This window comes from Lagopus leucura, unplaced genomic scaffold (assembly GCF_019238085.1).
Source record: "Lagopus leucura isolate 7727_CA_CO unplaced genomic scaffold, USGS_WTPT01 Super-Scaffold_73, whole genome shotgun sequence".
Classification (NCBI taxonomy): Eukaryota; Metazoa; Chordata; class Aves; order Galliformes; family Phasianidae; genus Lagopus; species Lagopus leucura.
In genome coordinates, this window is record NW_024962252.1 from 56,743,718 (window position 1) to 56,766,452 (window position 22,735).

General features: G+C 36.4%; 1 protein-coding gene across 5 annotated transcripts in view; it reads right to left on the reverse strand.

The window, feature by feature from the left end:
• STXBP5 (syntaxin binding protein 5) overlaps nt 1–22,735 on the reverse strand; it is a 102,400-nt gene that overhangs the window by 68,500 nt on the left and 11,165 nt on the right. For all 5 annotated transcript variants that reach the window (XM_042884128.1, XM_042884113.1, XM_042884137.1 and 2 more), the window contains exons 3-4: nt 4,399–4,480; nt 3,461–3,561 (exon numbers count right to left, since the gene is read on the reverse strand). In XM_042884128.1, the coding sequence (XP_042740062.1) occupies nt 3,461–3,561; nt 4,399–4,480 (183 nt within the window). The remainder of the gene's footprint in view (nt 1–3,460; nt 3,562–4,398; nt 4,481–22,735) is intronic.

Below are 22,735 nucleotides of genomic sequence, written 5' to 3' on the forward strand. Positions count from 1 at the left end.
CTTATAGTGGGCTTCCAGTACCTGAAGAGAGCCTAGAGGAAATCTGGGGAGGGACTTTTTATAAGGGCATGTAGTGACAGGACGAGGTGAAATGGTGTTAGACTGGAAGAGAGTAGGTTTAGACTAAACATTAGGAAGAAATTATTTACTGTGAGAATGATGAGACTTTGGAACAGGTTGCCCAGAGAGGTTGTGAACGCCCCTGCCTGGAAGTATTCAAGGCCAGGATGGATGGGGCTTTGAGCAACCTGGTCTAGTGGGAGGTGCCCCTGACTATAGCAGGGGGGTGGAAACTAGATGATCTTAAAGGTCCCTTCCAATCCAAACTATTTTATGATTGGATTTGAAAACAAAAGAGAAAAACTGCCCCAACCTTTTGACTTCAACTCTTAAGTAGAATACAAATACTGCTTTTCTTTTCTATCAAGACATTTCCAGGCATTTCCAAATGAGTATGCAATTTTAAACCCTTGCACGTAGTTTTCTAGAGAAAATACTGATAAAACTTAAGCAATTGCTTCGGTCCTTTCATAAATTTGGACTTCATTTCTCCACGAAGAACATTTTTTCAGTTTGTTCAATTATTTATTTTCTTTTACCCAAACTAATTTGAAAGATACTGAAAGTCCCTACAAAGTACAAGCCAGCAAATTGAAGCATCATTACTACATCATATTACCACAAGGCCCAGTTTTAGTATTTAATATTTTAATAATTCATGTTTGATTAGTTAGTTATTCTTATGAGAACGTCTTAACCACAACTCATAAGTTATTTAAAGGATATTATTAATAACGTACCTAAAATCCTATTTAAGAATATTTATATTTAAATATATATTTAAATACATATTTAAAGATTTAAATATTCAAGAATACTTATCTCCTTAAATTTAGTCTCCTTAAATTTAGTAGCAGTTTAATGTACAACATAAAACTGACCCAAAGTTAACTACTCCAAATTCAAGTGTCATCAAACCCATTAGAAATAGTTAACACTAAGAGCTCCAAGCTATTAAAAGCAGTAAACAGAATTATTCAGCAATGAACTTGTTCAATTCTCTTAACTTCAAAATAAAAGTGATTGCCTTTTAATGAGATCACGCTTTATTTTATAAAGCTTTGTGTTACGGATTAGTCAAAGGAATACTGACTTGACTATTTGAAAACTTAGGTGACAGTCATCAAGCATGATGTAAACAGCTATGGCAATGTATGGCTCTGGGATCTTAACTGTCTCGGCTACTTCTATAAGTTATGATGATAGATACTTGAAAATTACTACAAGAATAAACCTTTGTCTCTTCACTTCATTACTCTTGATAATATGGTGTTTCCACCATATATTTTTTGCAAGCCACAACTATTCATTTAAGTCAAACTCAAATTAACAAGTAGCACTTCCACTGAAGTGATGTGAGCTAACTAAACCATTTCCTGACCATTTTTCTGCTAAGAACACACACAGTTCAACTCCCTGTGACAGATTTTGGTAGTGAGAACACCGCATTTCACATAATCACAGAATTGCTAAGGTTGGAAGAGAACTCTAGGTCACCTGGTCCCATCCCACTGTTCAAGCAGTGCTACCTACAGCAGGTTGCTCGGAGCCATGTTCGTGTGGCCTTTGCAGATCTCCAAGGAGAGAAACTCCATAAACTCTCTAGGCAATCTGTGCCAGAACTCAGTCACCCTCACAGTAAAGGAATTTTTCCTCATGTTCAATCAGAAATTCCTGCATTTCAGTTTGTCAGTTCCTTCTCATCCTGGGCACCAGTGAGAAGTCTGGCTCCATCCTCTTTAAACCATCTCTTCAGATACTTGAACACACCGATCAGATGCTCTCTGGACCTTCTCTTCTCCAGACAGAAGAGGCCCAGTTCACTCAGCATTTCCTCATAAGACAGATGATCCAATCATTTTCGGTGCTCCTGAAGAGTGTCCAGTGGAGGTCTGCATGTCTCTCTTGTTCTGCAGAGCACAGATGTTGCTTCGCTGGGGTTGAACAGATGAGGAAGAGAATCTCCCTCAGTCTTCTGGCAACATTCTTCTTAATAAAGCCAAGTATACCTACTGGCCTTCTTGATTGCGAAGCTAAATTGTTAGCTAATGGTCAATTTGTTGTCAATGAGAACCCTCACATCCTTCTTTACGGTGCTACATTACAACACCTTTGCCTCCAAGCTCGTTCTGGTGCATGGAGTTATTACTCCCCAGGTGCAGGACCCTGCACTTTATTCACTGAATTTCAAGAGGTTCCTTCTCTGCCCATCTTCCCAACCTGTCAAGATGTGGAAGTCAGGTATGCCCAAATGATCTCTGAACTGATTTTTCTTAAGAAAGGAAAAATATTGCTTAAACAAGAAAGCAGATTGATGCATTCAGAGGAAAATGATGGTTTCAAAATTCCTCTTGGTTTAAACAAAGATATCTTTATATCTCAGACTCTAAACCAGCTTCCAACAGATTTACATATAATCAGAATCACCTGGTCAGATACCCACTTTAAAGCATTAGTTAGAAGCTGTCATCCAATGTTTTACTTCAGGCTGTAAAGACAAATTTTACATTTACATTTTACAAGGAGCTACGGAGGTAAGAGAAAAGCCATTTAAAGAAACAAGAAGAAAGATGAGGGGGAGAATTACATTTGGATACACCACTGTATCTCCTATGGATGGACAACTCCTCTTAAACTAGAGGTGAATTTCATTCCTCTCTACTTGACTTTTATCCTACATACACACTGACACATCTTTGGTATGCAGAATGTGTTTTGTGATCAATAGTTTATACATAGTGATTACAAAAACAACTTCAAGAGAAACTTGGAATCACCTAGTCTTCTACCCCGTGAAAACAATCTCCACCTATGTCAGTCCCTACAAATTTCTTTGTGACCTGCTCTTTTTTTTTAAAGTCTAAGGTTACTCTACAATCCGCCCAGCAGTCTATCCAAGCACTTTATATGATATCACATTAAAAGGTTTTATATAAATATTTAAGTTTTCCTCCTTCTTGCTATCTATTACTTAAAGCCTATTCCCACCGTACTCAACAGAGGTGCAAGTCATAGACTATTCTGTGTTCGTGCTAGGCATCTCTGAGCTCTGAGAAGTCCAGCTCAGAAGTAGACTGCTTAAAAGCTGCACAGCATGCCAGCTGAAATTGTACTCATTCTGGAGGAAAAAAAAAAAAAAAAAAAAAAAGGACTACTTCCAAAAACTTGTTAACAAAAAGCAAAGAAGCAAAAAACAGCAAAAAAAACAACTCACCTCAGTTTAGCAGAGATATGCTGCATCTACCCATAAGCACTTTTGATCGTAACAGCCTATAACTCAAGTCCAATGTATATCCCACTTCAATCATTTAACAATTTATTAATTCTACTGCATCAATAAATCCAATCTTTCATTTTCACACTGTGATAGTAACATGCAAAGCAACAATCCAACCCCTACCGTTCTCGGTTAAATTTGAGTGAATGAAGTATAGCAGGTCTCTTCTGACGTAAGTTCCACAGGTGTAAGGTATCATCAGCCAAGGCACTCACAAGAGCTCCCTGTTTAAAATAAAGTTTTACTGAATTTATTTCTAGAACTCTAGAAATACTGTTAATAACATCATAGAAGAAATATTGCAGTTTGCTACCAATATTAAAATATTTACAAGCATGCATGTTAAAATCATAGCACAGATAAGTTTCATATAGTAGTAGTGGGATAACTGATTTGATTGCAGCGTTCAACCTGGTAACATTTCGTTCTGTGCTATACTGAAGAGTAATTGCAAAGAAGCTTTTTCTGGAGTGCACAAGTTTCCTCAAGCACATATCTGTAGAGAAATAAGTAATAAATTCCGTAGCTAACATCTACATGCTGACAAATTTAGTGATACTTGACTTCAGCATCTCTCTGAGGTAGCGATCCCTCTAAAAATCTGGTCCCTAAGTAGCTCAAGAACAGTACTGCTGTCAGGTCTCAGCTGTTACGTCTTTCGAAATAAATGTGAAATTGCTGAGGATTCAAATCAGAGATCTTTTCTCAGCTCACATCTAAAACAATAGCTATCAAAGTAAAGTTAACAATCCACTGAGATTGTTGGTACTATTAAAAGTGTACTTTACTTCAAGGGATGACTTGCAATATTTACTGACAGAAATGGATATATTACTGCAAAAAAGTTCCTGCTTGTAGCAGGAGTACTGTAGAAATGAAGTCATTTTCAAAAGTTAGTCAAGCAATGTATACTATTAAAAAAGTTACCTTGTTATTAGTGTTTAAAACAAGTAATTCTTGGCATGACTGGTATCTATAATTTGATGTTTGCTTAGTGAGAAATTGAGGAACACACAGTGCATCTTCTCTAAATTACAGAATACAGACATTGATTTACTAACCTCATTAATCAGGAACTGAAGCTGGATTACTGCAGCTCCACTGTCATGCTGGCAGTAACATTCAACTCCTGGCCGACCAAAGCTGAATTGTTAACATTAAGGAAAAACTGATGTATACAATGTAGGAGAAAGAAAAACATTGTCAACATCAGTAATACCATATTCAAACAGGCTAACATCCTGCTTGTAGCTCAAATACTTAAAATATTTAACCACATAGATCTTAACATCAAGAAAAAAAAAAACATTTATAAACATAGTAACATAAGGATTAAAAAGGTCCATTTTATTTATACCCATTGAATAAGAAAATTAGATATAAAGGCTCAACTTATATTTATCTAAAGGATCCTTTGTCAATGACAACACAATAGAGAATGATGAGACAGTTATTTTAGTAGTGTTAAATATCAGGACTAGCATAAGTTATTTAAATAAGCCTCATAACCAAATGATCAAATTCTTCAAGTTCCAAAGGAGATTTCTCTGCTTTTGAAATGCTACTTACAGATAAAAGAAGAGTTGAATAATGTAAGGAATATTAAAAGAAAATGTACCATGGAAGAGATAAAATAAAAATAAAAATCAGTAGCCAAAATACGGAGGAGTCAATGGTAAATTATGTACAATGTAAATTTCCAGGATCTCAGTATCAAGATTTCCTGGATTCACACCAACTATGAGATAACAAAAATGTGCTCATTTTCCCTCTCATGCATAAATCAGTCCTCTACTTTTATAATGAATACTAAACAGAAGTAACAACAGACTCTTTCTAATCTCCATAGTTGATTTGCAAACACTTTGTATTTTCGATTTTATTATCCTCTTCCTCCAGACATGAAATTAAGGCAGCTTTCCAACCTCTAGGTGAGAGAACAGAAATAACTCACATCCAAATGAATTATGTAAAACAGTCAGTATATAATCATTACAGCGCAAACAGGATTCCTGGAGAATATTTTGCCAAAGAGCTGAACACCTACAGTTTTAAGCAGGCATCTTGGGAAGAATGGAAACCATTTCAAAGACATATGCAAGTCATTGAAAATATACAATTTGTTTGTTAGTATACACTAGAAATTAACAAATCATTACAATTCTCATTCAACTTTCAAGTCTTCCATTTACTGAGAAAATGATGATCAAATTGAAGTGGGTACAAATACCCTTTAAAAAGGTATTTGTTACATATTTAATCTATATGTGTGTGTGTATGCATATATACACAAACATTCATATCTACCTATATCTAGTGTGAATACATCTATCAATAGATCTATATATGCTATAGACAGATAGATGCCTTCATACTAGAGACAGTGGAAAAGCAAAAGCAACTACTAGGTTAAATGGAAGTTAAAAATCACAAGCATCTCCTGCTCAGTGTCTGAAAAGTGAGACAAAATGCAGGCAGAACTGCAGTAGAAAGAAGTCTGCTTCAACACACCTCAGTATTTTACTTTTTAAACTTCCATCACTTTCTTCTCCTAACCTAATGAATCTGTGTAACATCCAGCCAAGTGTTGAGAGAGATATTAAACAGATGTTGAATAATCCAGTAAACTTAATTCCAGCTTTCTTCCCTGAATAGAAATAGTAATTTAATTTTGTTCTCGAGTGGAAAGGCTTAAAGAGTCAACTCGCATCACCTGTTTTTTTTCCCTTTCTGTATTTTTAATTCTTACCAATTTGGTTTCTGTAGAAAGAAGTCATCTGTGTTCCACTGTGTTCCACTGCCAGTTAATAGCACTTAATAAATAAATAAGCTTAGAATTCACACTTCTCCCTCCCCAAGAGAATATCTTTCTTTACAAACTCAGAATACTTTTAAAGTACAGTGCTTTTGCAAAAAGACTGGAAAGGAAAAATCCCCACAAGGAAGAACAAAATTTCCAGACTATTTACATCAGCCTTGCTCCCACTTCTGCATTCACTTGAATTGATAACTACTTGCAGTAAAAGACAAGCAATTTCTAAAGGTAAAATTCAGATGTATACAGGAACTGAATTTTAAGACTTGTCAATTATTTATCTGCCCTGAAATAGTTTTCTAACAAAAGCTTTCCCAAATATCTCCACAGAAATTAGTTTCCAACTTAAATATGTAACAGTTATTCTTTCACCACCCACAATTTATTTGGAGTTGAACCTTCATGGCTACCTTGCCTCATAACAAGAGAAGTATGACCCAGAAAAACACAGAAATCCAGAGATTTTTTGAGTCACTCCAGTCTTCACAAATTTCATCCTTCACATGTTGGCTTCAAGAATTGTCTACTGCAAGTATTTCTGGAAGCACTGTTACCAGTTAATATAATTTTCAATATTAAAAATGCTTGAACTTTGGACCAAAAATCCTTTAGCATTTTCCAGGGCATATAAACCAGTTTCCACAGATCAATACATTTGCAACATTACAAGAAAGTTTACAGAAGTTTACACATACAGAGGAAGTTTTTGCTTTTTGACAAGTGAGTGAAAGCCACATATACAGATCTGAAAAACAGTCTGATCTCTTATCTCACAGTTATGAAAAAAATAAAATCAATCATTGCAGCTAGTCCATTTAGTGCTTTCAACCAAGGATTATGTTGCCTTCACTTTTTCATCTGGTAGCTAGAATTACTATTCTCATCTTGAATTAATATCATCATCCTAACCATCATTAATCTTCTTTTCTAAAGCAATGCAAAGTCTCCTAGTTTTCTGAATTCAATACTTCAATACTGGCTGTAGAAGGATAAGAGAATAGAGAGGTTCATTTGGAAGGGACCTTCAGAAATTGAGCCTGTCCAATCCCTCCATATCTTTTTGTGTGCCCGCTCAAGGCACAAGAACTTACTATACTAAACAGTGACTTTACCACACAGCAGTCCCTGAAACAGGCAGAGACTGTAATGGATAATGACAAGATAGGCAAAGCATTTTCATTCTACAGGCAGGAAAAATTGCCTGCCAAAGGCCTAGGGTTGCTGTAGAGAAAAATAGTGTGCTCTGAGCAGATCTGTTGGTTTTTTGTTTGGTTTTTTAAACTCAAATACCAATCCTTTCTCCTTCCAAGCACTTCTTCCCACTATTGCTATTCTGTCTATTAATCTAAATATGAACAAAAAAGTTTAAGAGCTTCTCAGCAGTAGCTAGGACTATTGCTTCTGTGCTCCCCGATGTGATAAGGAAATTGACAACAGCAAACACTACCGTTTGTCTCTAGTGCACGTTCTATGAGAAAGCAAGCAAAAGACAAAAGACAAAAGGCTTGGACAAGTGAAGGAAGTAATAAGGTGCACATGAACTAACATCAGTGTTCACTTTCCAAACAGCTAGCACAGGTCATATATTGAAAAAGCATAGAATCACACAAATACAACCTTACCAAATCTGTAGCAAGAATTCCAAAATGTATTTTTGCCATAGATGTTTCACAGAGCTACCCTTGCTTTTTTCAATTTTTCACACAGACAGAACTAAAGCATTTCAGTTTGTTACTGTGTTTTAATGCTGCTAAATTCTGTTTAAAAAAAAAAAAAACAAAACAAAAATCAAAAATCTTAGTATTTATAGCTTATCTGCATGGGAACAACTCAGTACACATCTGCCTAAATAGCATTTTTTTGAAAATGAAAACAAATTCCAGATTACATATGAAAGCCTCAGGAGGCTTTTCACTTTTTACTTCTGTCATGCATATGGGTCTTTTTCATATTTTTTTAAATATTAGGCTGTTTCTTCACATGTGGTTGACCTGTCTGACACTGGACACAGCTGCAAAAGCTGTAGCTATCAATTCAATCCCTAGCATAAACCACTCATGAATACAGAATCACATTTATAACAATTTCCTTTCAAACTGTCCTCAACTTCATATTATACTGCAATGAAGTTTTATAGTACAGCACAAGATATGAACTGTATACCTGTATCAGATTTGTCACCATTACAATAGCTTGGGATTTACAAGACACAAATCTAGCAACCTTTAGAATGTGTTACCAAATACTCCTCAAAACTCTAGCAGTAATACTTCACAGTAAATAAACATTTGGCAATTGTGATACAAAATACAGATCTACTAGAGAAAGATACATACCACTGATCTGAATTATGTGCAAATCAGTAAGGTTGCTTAGAGTTCTCTTTCATATACCAGTCTGTAGCACAGAGCTTTAAAGCACTGCAGATTACATTTGCATATTTTAAAACAGCCATTTCTAAACAATGTTTTACCACTTTGTTTGGTCTGTCCCCCAATTATTTTTCTAGACAGCAAAATCACCACTTACTTCACACAGTGCTGTCTGTACCTCAACTGTGGCCCCAAGAATTACCATAACAGAAAAATACGAAGATGGAGAGGTTTCCAAACTGTTCTGAGCATACAACAACTAGAAGCCAGGCTGGGATTACTCACCACTGCCAATGTCTTGATGCAATCCAACTACACACAAAAACCCAAACAGTTCATTTATGGTACTCTGAAATTCGATGTGCACTCCTGTTGATGTATAGTCCTCTAAGCAGTAGATCAGCTTTGATTCATTCAACTTAACTGTTAGATGATCCTATCTGTGCCTAAGTCTGATTGGTACTATCGCTCTCTCATCCAAAAGTACAATTTCTCACAGAAACAATCGCAAAGAACAGTGCCTCAATACACACAGACAGTAAAAGAGTTATTCACAAAGTGGCAAAGTACCACAGTCGACAATGTCTACAAAACTAGTTTTTACCTTTCACGTTCATTCAATACCAACAAATACGACAAAGTAAAAAGTCTCAAAACATTCTGGAGTTTTAGACTTCACATCAAGCTGCAAGTAAGAGCATATCACCATTTTTCAAGAACAGAAAGATTACAGCATTTCTTTCCAAAAACGTAGGTCTTCATAACTGCTCAGGCCTGCTATGCTCACACCTCTCACATAAGCAGGTCTTTTTTATTTGCTCTGTTTCACTATCTATGCCTGAAAAAGCATAAAATATTCACTAATATTTCACATCCACTTTCCTAAGGTAAATGACAACATCAGGCAGACAAACAAATACAAAACAAGAAAAAACAAGAAAAAACAAGAAAAAACAACGACCTCTTTGTTGTTTATGCGAACAGAACTACAGCTTAAAATGCACCCGAATCAGGAAAACAAAAAGCAACATCTCTATAAACAACAGACTCACTTTCACATATCCAGGGCTGCTAAAGCTTTTAGCTAGAATTACAGCACTTATTGCATACAGATACCACTTCCAGCACATATTTCATTTTTCTTTTTATAAAACAAGTCCCCAAAGTGGTCCAGGTCTAATGCTTTTGTCCTCCAACTTTAGTGGCAGAGCAACAGCTACATTCCATTTGCTTGGTTAGTGTACTGGGGGAAAGGTGCAAACACTGCAACTTCATTAAGAAACTGAAGCATAATAAAAGCACATCTTTGAAAGTCTGAAGTCTGCTTTCATAAATTTGAGGTTACAGCTCCAAAAAGAACATTAGGACTTCCTAGATTTCTTCATCTCACAGAACATTTATCTTAGTCCAATTTGCAGCCTTACTGTGAAAACTGATGAGCTGTTCCCTTTCCTGTAAGCATTTACATTGCCCAGGTAACAAGAAGCTCTAAGAACGCTGTTTCAGCAGCAGACTGGTGAAGCGAGGCAGGATGTCCGTTCTGGTCCCGTCAGTATCCTTCTATTCCCTCCCCATATCAGACTTCCTTGCAAATGACAAAAATGGCATTTATCCCAGAGGATGGGGTGGAAGACAGCTCTGATCATTGATTTGTGTGACTAAAAACCCTCTCAAATTTTGTTTAAACCCTACATTTAAATCTTACCAGAGGTACTAACAAAGCAAACCCAAGGCAGTCCTTTGGTTTGTTTTCCCTTTTTTTTTTTCTTTGCTTTTCTTTCTTTTTTTTCTCCTTTTTTTAATAGTAGAAGCTTTTTTCTTGGCAGATAAAAAAAATGGAATTAAGAAAAGTGCCATAAAATAAACTTTGTAACATATAAAGGTGCAAAGCAGGGTAACAGTTCAGTAATTTGAAAAAGTAATCTTGTGTTAATGGGCAGGTCTCATTTTCTTCAGTCTTACGGTATATGGTTGCCTTTCAAACATCAAGGAAGAACATAACTTTACAAACACTTCCTACATTCAAGGGAAGCTGAACTTGTGTCTGCAGACATTTTTCCCTCTCTCCTCCAAGTAAGGCCACGCACCAGTTCTCTCCCAGTACTCCTCCAGTGACACTAAGAGCACCTCACCTTTGCTCCCACAAATCACCCCAGCACAAACCAAAGCTTTAAGGGGCAGGAGCAGGCACCAGCAATGGCAATGGGACACATGATAAAAGCCCATACAATTCAGGCTATGTTAGATCAAGCTTTCTTCCTCAGAAAGGCAGCCACACCTCACAGCCGCAATCCTCTTCAGAAGTTGCATAGTTTACTGCTTTGCTATGAGAAGTCTGGTGTTGTCATCTACCTCACAACACAATTAGCTTTTAAAACTGATACTGAAGTTAGTCAGATGGAAATACTATCAAATTACCATCAACAGCTTACTATGAGGATTCTAGGTGGATGATTACAATGTATTCTCCTTTTGCCAGGAGAAAAGGAGAGGGCAAGAAATCTGACTTCAGGAAAACGGGATAAGGAAAAGGAAGATTGACAGATACAGCCAGCCAGAAGACACTGCAATGCTTGTACATAAAAAATAGCACTTGCTGAATTAGCTGATATCTGCAGTTTGACCTCATTACTTGCACAGAAAAAGAGCCAACATTACAGATAGTATTTGGAAGCCATCACATGCGTCTCCAGGGAGTAAAGAAATATAACTTCCAGGCAATGAAAAAATCTACATTCTGCTTCTGTTAGTTGTAAGGGTGAAAAAAATGTGAGGCACCTAATGGAAGACGAGACTAGAATCTCAGTCCTGGTTGTTCCAAACGTGGAAAAATAAGAGTGGAAAAAAAAAATAATAATAAAAACAACACAAAGAAAGGAAGGTTCCATACATTTATGGACTCCAAAGAGACCATTTACACACTGATAAATGCAATACATTTTACTTAATTTTTAGGAATCTTAACCATTATACAAAGTTCAAGTATTTTCGAGAGCAACTGCACTGAGTGTTCAGCAGTTGTTTTAATACAAATGATATAGGCTAAGAAGCTCCAGTTGGATGACTTAAGTTTGACCATAAAACTATATGAGGTACATCGTCACTAAATTATTTGATACCATCTGATCTCAGGAGTTTTCATTTTTGGGTGAAGAGAGTGATAACAACCTGGGGGGCCCTGCTTGAGCAGGTTGTTAGCTTCCAGAAGCCCTATCAACTTCAATCATTCTTATTCGGTGAGGATGCATAATATTTAAACAGGATTTTTTAGATATTAATTTTACAATTACCAATGTCATATTAACTGGATAGGCTACAGCAATCAATTAGTGCCGTTTGCTATTGCTGCTTCCACTGAACTCATGACTACACAAGCCCCTGGAATCAACATCTCAACTTCTGCATCAGTCAGTGATAAGATCTACTCCTGCATAAATGCAATCATCATACTCACCTTGTTCATAACACAGCGCTCACCTTCTTTAAACATCAGAAGCCAACCATTTCAATGTCAACTGTTTAGAATAATCCTAGAGTACATAGCTCAGTAAGAACATTACTTATATCCTTTCTCTATACAGGCAGCTTCCGCAATTTTAAAGCATAAAACTTCTTAACTTATGGTAAGAAAAAAAATTAATTACTGAACTAGTCTACATAGAAACTGATCAGCAATGGGCATTCAGCAGTTACTTCTTTTTTTTATTTTTTTTTCTAGAAAAAAAAAAAAAAAAAGGCCAAGAGTCAAAACAGATCTTAAGCTTCAAAGCTACTTATATAAACAAGCACAAACACAGTATTTTCCAAATAGCTTTGAAAAGTATCAGCAAGTTTTTCTATAAAGGTTGTACTCAGTTGATTTTTCTCAGAGCTGACAGGTTACAGGCTTTCAATAATAAGCCACAAAAACGGAGATTAATCTGGCTTTTTTTTTTCTTTTTTTTCCAAGTAGGATGAGAGGGAGGGAGAATAGCAGAACACAAGGGGAGAGAGAACAACACTGATACAAATATATTTGCATAATGGTTCCTTTGACTATACAAGATGTGCTGAAATGGCTTGTAACTGCTAACTCAAAATTTTTTTAGAAAGACTATACACAGGAGAATAAAACTAGCAAATAACTATATACTCTGAAGAAACTTCACCAAAATTCAGAGGCAAATATCTTTGCATGCTTTCAAGTCCTATTCATCCGCCATCCATTTAAACCAGTTTATTTTTAACACCAAATTTTAATGTATTATGAACATCCTACCTCCTCCATCCTTCTGATTGTATAGACTATATCACAATATTAATAATTAACCAGGCTCTTTCTTCTTATATCCCTAGCTTCTAGGCCACAACTAAAGGTAGAGCCATTTTTTTGCTCTTAAAGCTAAGCAGTACTTGGGGGGAAGAACAAATTATCTCCCAGTGTCAAAATATTTCATACAGAATTGCCAACAGCAGTATTAACAAATGTAATGTGTTGAACTGGATGTTAAGTCATTTTTCATATGCCTACTTAGTTCAACTTACAAAAGCGTAACGAACCTTGTATTATCTAATAAGACGGACAATTTAATGATTTTAAAGGATACAGCCAATCCTTCCCAATCAATTACTGTCAATTAATGCCAATTTCTGACTATAAAGCCACTGCTAAGTCTAGAAGTGTCTCTTATGCCCCATGTTTGGGAAAACCTAAAATAAGGTCTAGAATACTTCTCTTTTTATTTTATTACAAATTCCACATTAACATAATTTCTAGTTCTGCAAATCACCAAAAGATGAGAAAATTTTAATCTGCTGCTGCTATCAAAGTAGTAGTGACAATTTTACAGGTTAGCTCAATATTACCACCACAAACAAAAAGTTAAGGTACAATTCAAACAATTCAGTAGATGGCACTCTTCCACCAAAATCAAAAAAAGGAAACTCATAATATAAACAAATAATTGCCTTTGGGCTGCAGTGCTTACTTTTGATATGTAAGAAATACCCCAACCTGTAAGCTTTTTATTTTTTTATTTTTTGTACTTTTCATAGAGTTTAGAAATATAATTTCTTTACATGTAAATATACTGAAGCGTTACAATACTTTGTCATAATGCAATTCCACCTGTCCTTTTTTCCAGATCTGTGCTATTACAGTCTACTTCATACCATAAAAAGTAGTTGTATAGAATTTTTTTTAAATAAGCTTATGCAGCATTTTAACTTCATTAGTGATCACTTTGCTTTATTTAGTTTAAGTTGTATTAATAAATAGAGTCAAAGAATAGGTGATCATTAGAACAATCTAAATTAAGCTTCAAGATAAAAGTTGGCATTAAGTATGCAATTCTTTAATATTTTTTAAATGTAGGTATGCCATTAAAGATAAAGCTTCTTTTTTCATCTCAGCTTTTTGTTTAAAAGTTTGTGGGTGGCACCTTAAATCCTGCTCTCATCATACTTGAAGACTTCAGGTGGGTCCTTCAGCCACCAGAAATGCATCACTCTTCACTGAAGAGAATTTCAGCGAGAGCATGAACGTAGCAGTACAGCTCTGTACAGGCCATGGATATCAAACAAAGAGTTTCTTTAAGACTAGGGAGCACAGTGTACATGAAAGTACCCACTACCAGTTTAAAATCACAAAAAGATGGAAATCAGAACATCAACAGAAAAGCAGAATCAACAGAAAAGCAGAAGGTAGCCTTTCAAAGTATATTTCCAGCTGTTCTTTCTAGGTTGCATTTTACTGGAAGGAGGCATGCTACTACCTTGCAAATCTAGCTTCTTTGAGTGAGGGGGTTTTTGATACTTTAGAGAATCTGCTCATCTTTTAGCTTTGTGTACATCCTTTCCCAGATTCCAAGCAATGCCCGATACTTATGCCCTGCTATTACAGGGGTTTAACTTGCTTGTAATCTGCTCATACTTTCTGCAACAGAAGAGCAGTTTTGTTCAAGTTTAACAGAGAGAAAAAAGTCCTGCAGATAACATTTTGCTGTAAGCTTTACAAAAATAGGAAGCTGAGAAGAGGAGAAACCCAGATAAGACATATCCCACCAAAAGGGACAGCATTACCTCAACACCCTAAAATAGAGTCTCCGCATAAAATGGTGCAGTCACAGAAAACACTTCTATAGTTACCGCACAGGGAAATTCTACTACAGGAGGGAGGCATACGACTCCAAGGTTCACAGATGAAGTGTCTCAGGTTCCTTTCTCCAGATAAAAGTAAATGAATAGTCACATTCTTTAACTCACTTCCTATAACTGAAACTGTTTCAGTAAAAAGAAAGGAGAACCTCCTCTCTTCATAGGATGGGATAGGAAGAAAAAACATTACATATGGATATCTATGGTTTTGACCATTTCCAAGATGGACAGCTATACCTATTTGTGCTCCCTGGCACTTACAAGATCCTGCAGCTTAACTGAAGTGTGAATTCTGCAAGAATGAGGCTGTCTTCAAACAAGTCTGAACTGAAATTTGATAGTTTGAAATCTGATTTATTTTAAGACTAGAGCTTTCCCTTTGCACACAGAGTACTGTTATGTCCTTCACTGCTGCTCAGCTCCCCAAATGCCAAGACAAGACATCTTCATTTCTTCTCCTTTTTTCCCTTTCTCCCCACCACTTTTTTTTTTTTCTTAAAGGTAAAGAGAAGGACAAAAAAACAAACAGCAAGACTGTACAAAGATTTGCTTTCCTCAGAAACTCATTTGCCTCCAAGAACTATCCCAAAAGATCAAAACAATCCTTACTCAGTTACGAGTTATTACAAAAACTAGCAATCCTAAAAAAAAAAAGCAATTGCTATTGTTGTCACTCACCCCAGTACTAATATAAACAAAATTAAATGCTTGCTGTTTGTGGTAGACAATCAAAATAGTTTGTAGGTTTACTGAGATTTTAATGTCAAAGTCTGAAATTACAAATGCCAAACTAAAAGGTTTTTCCACCTTCACTAAGGAAACTTCCAGCTGTGGAAAGCAGGGGTGCACAAATGCCATAATAGGAAAATATCCATGGGTCCCGATAAGAAAAATGTATTTTCTGGAACAGGACTCCACGTACAAATTCAAAATTGTTTCTGAGCAGTAAATTCAAATCTTTAAACTGAACGTGGTAATCTAGTCTAGCCAGCTCTTCTGCTTCAAGTCAGGACAATGTGCACTGATAGTATAATTTACTGCTTAAAATGCTTTGAATGCTTTTAGTGTGACATTATTTTTGCTACTCATTAATAAATAATGAAAAAGTGAAATCAATTAGTTTTGAATTTAGCTTCTGTAACACTTTCCATCAAAAAATACAATACAAAACTGCTGATGCAACTCTTAGCTAACTACTGAAATCTCTAGAAGTTGCAACATGTAGATGTTTTACAAAGGCTTTGCAAGATAAGGAGTAAAAACCACAGGAGGCTTCAATATAAGCTCAGGAAGAAGGTATTTATTTGATATCTGTCATACTAAATAACATGTGATTATGTTCTTTCACATGTCATAATGAAAACAAACAAGAGGCAAAACTTGGGTAGAACTTTCCACAACTTGGGTAGAAAATCTCAGAGAATAAGTTCTATCTATAAAAGATATTTACATAATTTAGCTGTTACCTTAATGTAACTCTTTTTAATCAGGCTAATTTCTAAAGCAAGATTTAAAAAAAAGGAGTATCTGTTACCTACCTACAGGCTTTCATAACTTGGTTAGAGTTGGATTATCCTTTACAAATGTAGTCATCCTCTATTTTCAAGACTGACCTTTTTATTACTTTCTTAGATATCAGCATAGTAGAGTGGCAACAATTTAAACAGAAACAGACAACCTCATCGTACATGCATGATTTTTAGCAGCTCTATGTGAACTGAAGAAAACTGTTTCAAGAAAAAGATTAGCCTTCTTGACAGTAAAGAATTCCACCAGAACTACACTTGAGTCAGATACGTACTAAGAAAAAAACTAATTGTTTTTCCTCTACAAAAAGAAACTTCCTTAAGCCAACTGCATGCAGATTGACGGACAAGCTCCGCAAGTCAGGAAGCGCTTTGCTTGCAGTCAAAATATTCCAACAACTTTTGCATCCAAGGACAAACAAAACCTGTTTGATATGTTAACACAACATGTCTGATTACTTTAGTTTTCCCATGAGTGCCCAAGGTCCCAGCTCTAGCTCCTGAGAATGGTTGTTTAATCAAGAATCACCAACAAGCTCCCACCCCTCCCACACACATTTTCAGGTTTGCATGACTAAACCCGGGAGAGCCTACAGAGAGTAAGTCACTTACAAAATGACTGCTGGAAACAAGGCTGCCCAGACAGGAAAAAGGTTTCTTAATAGAGTCATACAATTGCTCAGGTTGGAAAAGACCTCATAGATCATCAAGTCCAACCGTGACCTAACCATACCACCCTAACTCTAACAACCCTCTGCTAAATGGTGTCCCTGAGCACCACATCCAAACAGATTTTAAACACATCCAGGGATGGAGATTCAACCACCTCCCTGGGAAGCCCATTCCAGTGCTTAACAACCCTTTCTGTAAAGAAGTGTTTCCTGATATCCAACCTAAACTTACCCTGGCACAACTTGAAGCCATTTCCCCTCATCCTGTCACCTGTCAGTGAGAAGAGACCAACCCTCTCTCTTCGTAAGCACCCTTCAGATACTGGAAGAGAGCAATAAGGTCTCCCCTCAGTCTACTTTTCCCCAGACTAAACAGCCCCAGTTCCTTCAGTCACTAAGTCAAGTCCTCTCTCTTTTTACAAACTGCATGCATACACAAATTTGATCCTCTTGAACCAGAAAAGGAATAAGAAAGCTAGATTATTAGATCTAAACTGCTTGAAATAAGAGGCCAAGAACGCACCTGCATTGAAGAGGCCATTCCCAAACAGATTCTACAATTAACTTGACAGAAGTAGCACAGTACCAATACACACTTGAAAACTGACACAGTATTTGAGGTAATTTCATGAGAAAAAAATGACCCACAAACACTGAAATCTATCCACATTTAAGAGAAAGACCATTTTTTAATTCAAACAGAGTATTTCCATTAACCAAAATATTCCTCTGCCATTCAAAATAGCACCTATTAAAGGAAGATTCTAATCTCAACAAATACAAGTGAAAAAAGACACTATTTAAAAACCCTTGGGTTGAGCTGACACATGCCTTGCAGTCAAACAGGAACAAAAACAACGTATCAAATGGCAATTTTATAAAATGGCTACACAAAAAGGCAGCCAGGTAAGTCACACAAGTAAGATATGCCCAATACTGAGTTGCTAAGATATTTTAGCTTCATATTTAACAAAGTTCTTATTAGGAACTGAAACTATTTATAAAGACTCACATTCAGAGTACATTTTCACTGATAATCTTTACAGGTTCTCTAACAATACTGTAAAAAAAAACAAAAACAAAAGCAAAAACAAAAAACAAACAAAAAAAAAAAAAACAAAAAACCAAAAACCAACCACAAAACACTAACGAGAAATATCCCTGAGATTAATTTAATTAGGAGTAAACTCCAAAACTAAGTACATTTGTATCACCTGTAATTGTAACCAAAATGTGCTAATTAAGTTTGACACCAAACATTATTTCATGAATCTTTTGCAAGAATCATCTCTGATTGAGATTCCTACATCAGGGAAGACTGGATACCTAAAAACATCAATCACTTTTCTGTAGATTAGAACAGCAAGTATTACTAAAGTCTTCATGCTATAATCGGATACAACTGCTATAATAAGATAAGATAGTGTTTTAAGAATGATAGTTTAAAAAATTACTTTTTCCCCTTTCTAGACTTACTCAACACCATTGGTTTCTGACCTTGCTTAACACTCATTCTAATTGCAATAACTTCAGCTACAGATAGAAAACTGAAGGCAGGAACATTATCAGATCGCAATGTGATTATCACACTCCAGTTTTCATGCCAGCTTCTTTGATATGAAAAAATCGCCAGTACACCGCAACACCCTTGGTATTTTGTCACACTATACACCAGAAATTGTTTCATCAGCTTTTCAGGCATTAGACAAATTTTGCTTAAGCAGCAAGGGCTATTTCCTTGCTAAAGAATAAGAGAGGTTTACAGAATTTTAAACTGCGCTTATAAAAATTATTATTGTATGAAGTACTGAGTAGAAATAAAGTCTGCATAACCATACTGTTGAAAATCATCCCAGCTAATGACTTCCTCTCTCTGACAGAAGTCAGAGTTAAGATCTCAAAACCACTGTAAGAACTGAGACCAGAGGTGCACCCAGCACAGCTCCATCCCCTACGACATCAATCATACTATTTAGGAGCACACAAGCCTGGTCACTTCTTGCAGTCTATTTGCTTTACGTTCTCAACCAACCACTACTGCTGGATTAGGTATGTTACAGATAAATCCTTTTCTCGTCTCTATAGCATCTTTTTACAGACACATCAACTCTTGAGTTTGTCCACACCCCTCCTGCCTGCACTGGTACAACTTGTCTCCACCAACTCCCATACCAGTAAATCCCATCGCGTGTCACATTCAGATTATGAAGTGCTTTCTTCTGATCAGAGAGCTGGAGCACCTCCCCTATGAAGAAAGGTTGAGGGAATTGGGATTGTTTAGGCTGGAGAAGAAAAGGCTCCGGGGTAGACCTCACTGTAGCCTTCCAGTACTTTAAGGGAGTGTATAAGCAGGAGGTGGAATGGCTGTTTACAAGGATGGATAGTGATAGGACATGGGGAAATGGTTCTAAACTGAGAGAGAGCATAGTTAGATATTAGGAGGAAGTTTTTCACTCAGAGGGTGGTGATGCACTGGAACAGGTTGCCCGAGGAGGTTGTGGATGCCCCATCCCTGGAGACATTCGAGGCCAGGCTGGATGTGGCTCTGAGCAGCCTGGTCTGGTGGTTGGCAACCCTGCACACAGGGGGTTGAAACTACATGATCATTGTGGTCCTTTACAACCCAGCCTATTTTATGATTCTGTGATTCCTGCACCTCTTTTGAATGTCTAACACTATGTCAAAGAATGCATCCTAGTTTTTGTATTTCATATGGAATATGTTGAATTACAGGTGACACACATTTTATTTACTTTCCTTATTTTAGAGACCTTGATAATATTTACTCCCTTCTCTCCTCTAAACTGAAGAGACCAAGCATTTTTTTATCTACCTTCTTGTAAGATGGTCACTCTACTCAGTCATTTCAGTTTTTCCTTCTCTAAATCCATGTCAGCTTTCTTAAAATGCAGAAATCAGAGAAACGCAGGATTCAAAATGTGGGTGCACCACTGTTTTACACAACAACCAAATAATGCTTTGTCCTGTTCACCATATTCTTCTGTGTGTACTGGGCGGATTTGGTAACAACAAACCCAAAAAAACCCACCAAGTTTCAGCACTTTGTACAGGTAAAATACATTAACTTATCCATTGATTTGGAGCTTCGTACTACAACTTCTGTGAGCAGAACACAGTCAGCAAAGCCCAGTTAATGCAATCCTATTCTGCTTTAGCAGTTTAGTGTATTATGTGTTTCTAAACATACGGAATGTAATATGTTATATTTAAGTAAACAGTAGGTTGAATTCAGACAGGTGAATTACTATTGAATTATATTCCATACTTAAGATAAAACACTTAAGTAGTGTTCTTGGAATTGAAGAAGAGTCTCTCAAGTTTCTGCAGTCTCATTGGGAATTGATTGCTGTAGTGTTTTTTTTTTTCCCTCTGGCCAATCTTGGAAACAGAGGAAGACTACACTTATAAAGGACAGTGCAGCATTAACCAAGTTTTGAAAGCCTGTAGATAGGCAACAAACATGCCTTTACTTTTTTCTTGCTTTAGAAAATGGTCTGATTAAACAGGTAACACCTGAATTCTCTGTTCTTTCTAGGTCAGGAAGATGAGGCCATCCTTGAGCACTTCATGGGGAGAAAGCTGTCCATAACTTTAACAGAGTTGCAAGGACTTCTACAATTTCTGTAGACCAAAATGAAATGCAGCAAGCACTTCTCTTGCAACCAGTGCCTGTTTACCTAGAGGAAACTGTGCTGGACTTGGTAATTATCCTTGTTCTCTACCAACTTATGATGTTCTATAATTTTGTGAACTGTTTATAGTGATCACTCACATGCTTACTATGCCAAGTTAGATGACCTGACCCTCAGGTAAAATAGCCATAATGGCGTCGTTTTTAGCTGCCTTGGAATGGAGCAAACTCATTAAAATTACAATTTTAGTTAGTCAGTGACTATTGAATACTCATGCTTAAACTATACAACACCAGATTTCTGGCAACTTTGGAACTGTAATTGCAGATATTAAAATGAGCTAGCTTTAAATCAAAAGTTCACTCTAAACACAGGTCTGTTCTACAAAGCATGAGATCAAATAGATAACACGTTCTAACTTTTATTGGTGGTTTTTTTTGTTTGTTTGTCTTACTAACAACTAACCCTCAAATACACCAGCTATGTTGAGCCTATGTATTTACAGATGAGTATAGGTTAGGCTTTTTTTTTTTTTTTTTTTTTTTTAATTAGTGCTGTAGAGGTGTATTTTCACCCTGAAGTAACAAAACCGTTTATGGCTGTTAGCACTAATACTACATTGTATGCATTACAAGTAACTTCACTGCATTCCATACGCATCTTTGCCAAGTTTCATTCCGTTTTCTTTATAGAAAACTACAGGAGGTAAAGAGGCTGCACAAATGTCACCAAAAATGGTCAGGAAATGACAGAATTCACTGTTATGCACAAGTCCATCACAAACTAGTAGAACAACTAGTAGAACAAGGTTATACACTGAAATTCATTGGAACAGGCTGTCCAGGGAGGTTGTGGAGTCTCCTTCTCTGGAGATGTTCAAGACCCGCCTGGACACCTACTTGTGTGACCTGGTGTAGGGAACCTGCTTTGACAGGGGGGTTGGACTCGATGATCTCTGGAGAGAGTTTGCTCAACAAATGCCAGCATTCTCCACAATTTACCTCTACTGCTTAAGAGCAGCATTTATTTGATCTGGAATTTGTTGACGGAATGCTCATATGGAAAACAAAACAAATGGTTCCTTTAAGCTGCCATCATTCTAAAGTTAAAGTTTCTGTCCTTTGCTACTTAAGTAAAGGAAGAAAGGTAAATAAGTTAACTCTTTCTGCCTCTTCCTCAAGCATCCTATACAGCATGTATAAATTCCACTCTACATTACTTTCACCACCCACTCCTTTTATTTTTTCCTTACAATCCCTTTGACTACTCAAGTAATTCACAGTACTTTTATACTTCCACAGGCAATGCTTGAAAGAAAACAGGTAGAGAGTAGGTTCAAATTCAATTTCAAGCCAGCCAGAAACATTGTAGAAAATTTAATAGTTTGAAACTTAAGTTGTTTGTTTTCTTTTTCTCAGTTTGTGTGGCTGCGGGTGTTCATGCTTTTTAACAGAAAGTAGAAAACAAGGTGTTTTGTTTTAAAAAACAGTATTCTGAATGAATGTCATAGTATTTCAATATTTTACTTTAAAGAGGTAGGCTATTTAATCTCTTTTCTCGAGCCTAACAACTCATTCGGATTTCTTCCAAAAAATGTTGCATTTCTCACCTAATTATTTTAACAACTGAGGGATTCATCCTACCATTTCAATTCATCCTACCAGTAAGAAATCTCTATATATTAGTCACTTAAATGGAAATGAATTAATGTTGAGGTGTGAAGGGGGGGGTGGGGAGAAGGGTGAGAGGGAAAAGCGGAGGGAAGAGTTGTGTTTTGCTGATTCTTGTGGTTTTCTTTTTTATCTGACATTTAAAGGTGATTGTGAAGTGAATTTCACTGTACCAGACTACTACATTAGTTTTGTACACTTACAAAGGGAATGCTGCACAGATTATTGTTATGTAGCTCACTGTATATTAATAAGCATCACTAAAGCTTTAATACCAACACTACAAAGTTCAGTCAAGAATGTTTTTCAACTGTGAAGATGAACATCTGTTCTTTTTAACGAGGTAGTAAGACTGGATAGAGCATATGCTAAACAAATAAAAGCAAGTTAATCCTGTCAATTTAACATTAAGTTATCACCAAAACTTAGCGTTCTATTCTTCTTCCCTAAAGAGCAAGTAGAAAAAAATTAAATTGCTTTTGTCCATCTGCTGCTGCTGACTGAGTTGGTGTTACTAGGCCAGAAAGAGACAGGATCAGCTGAATCGTCCTTTCAG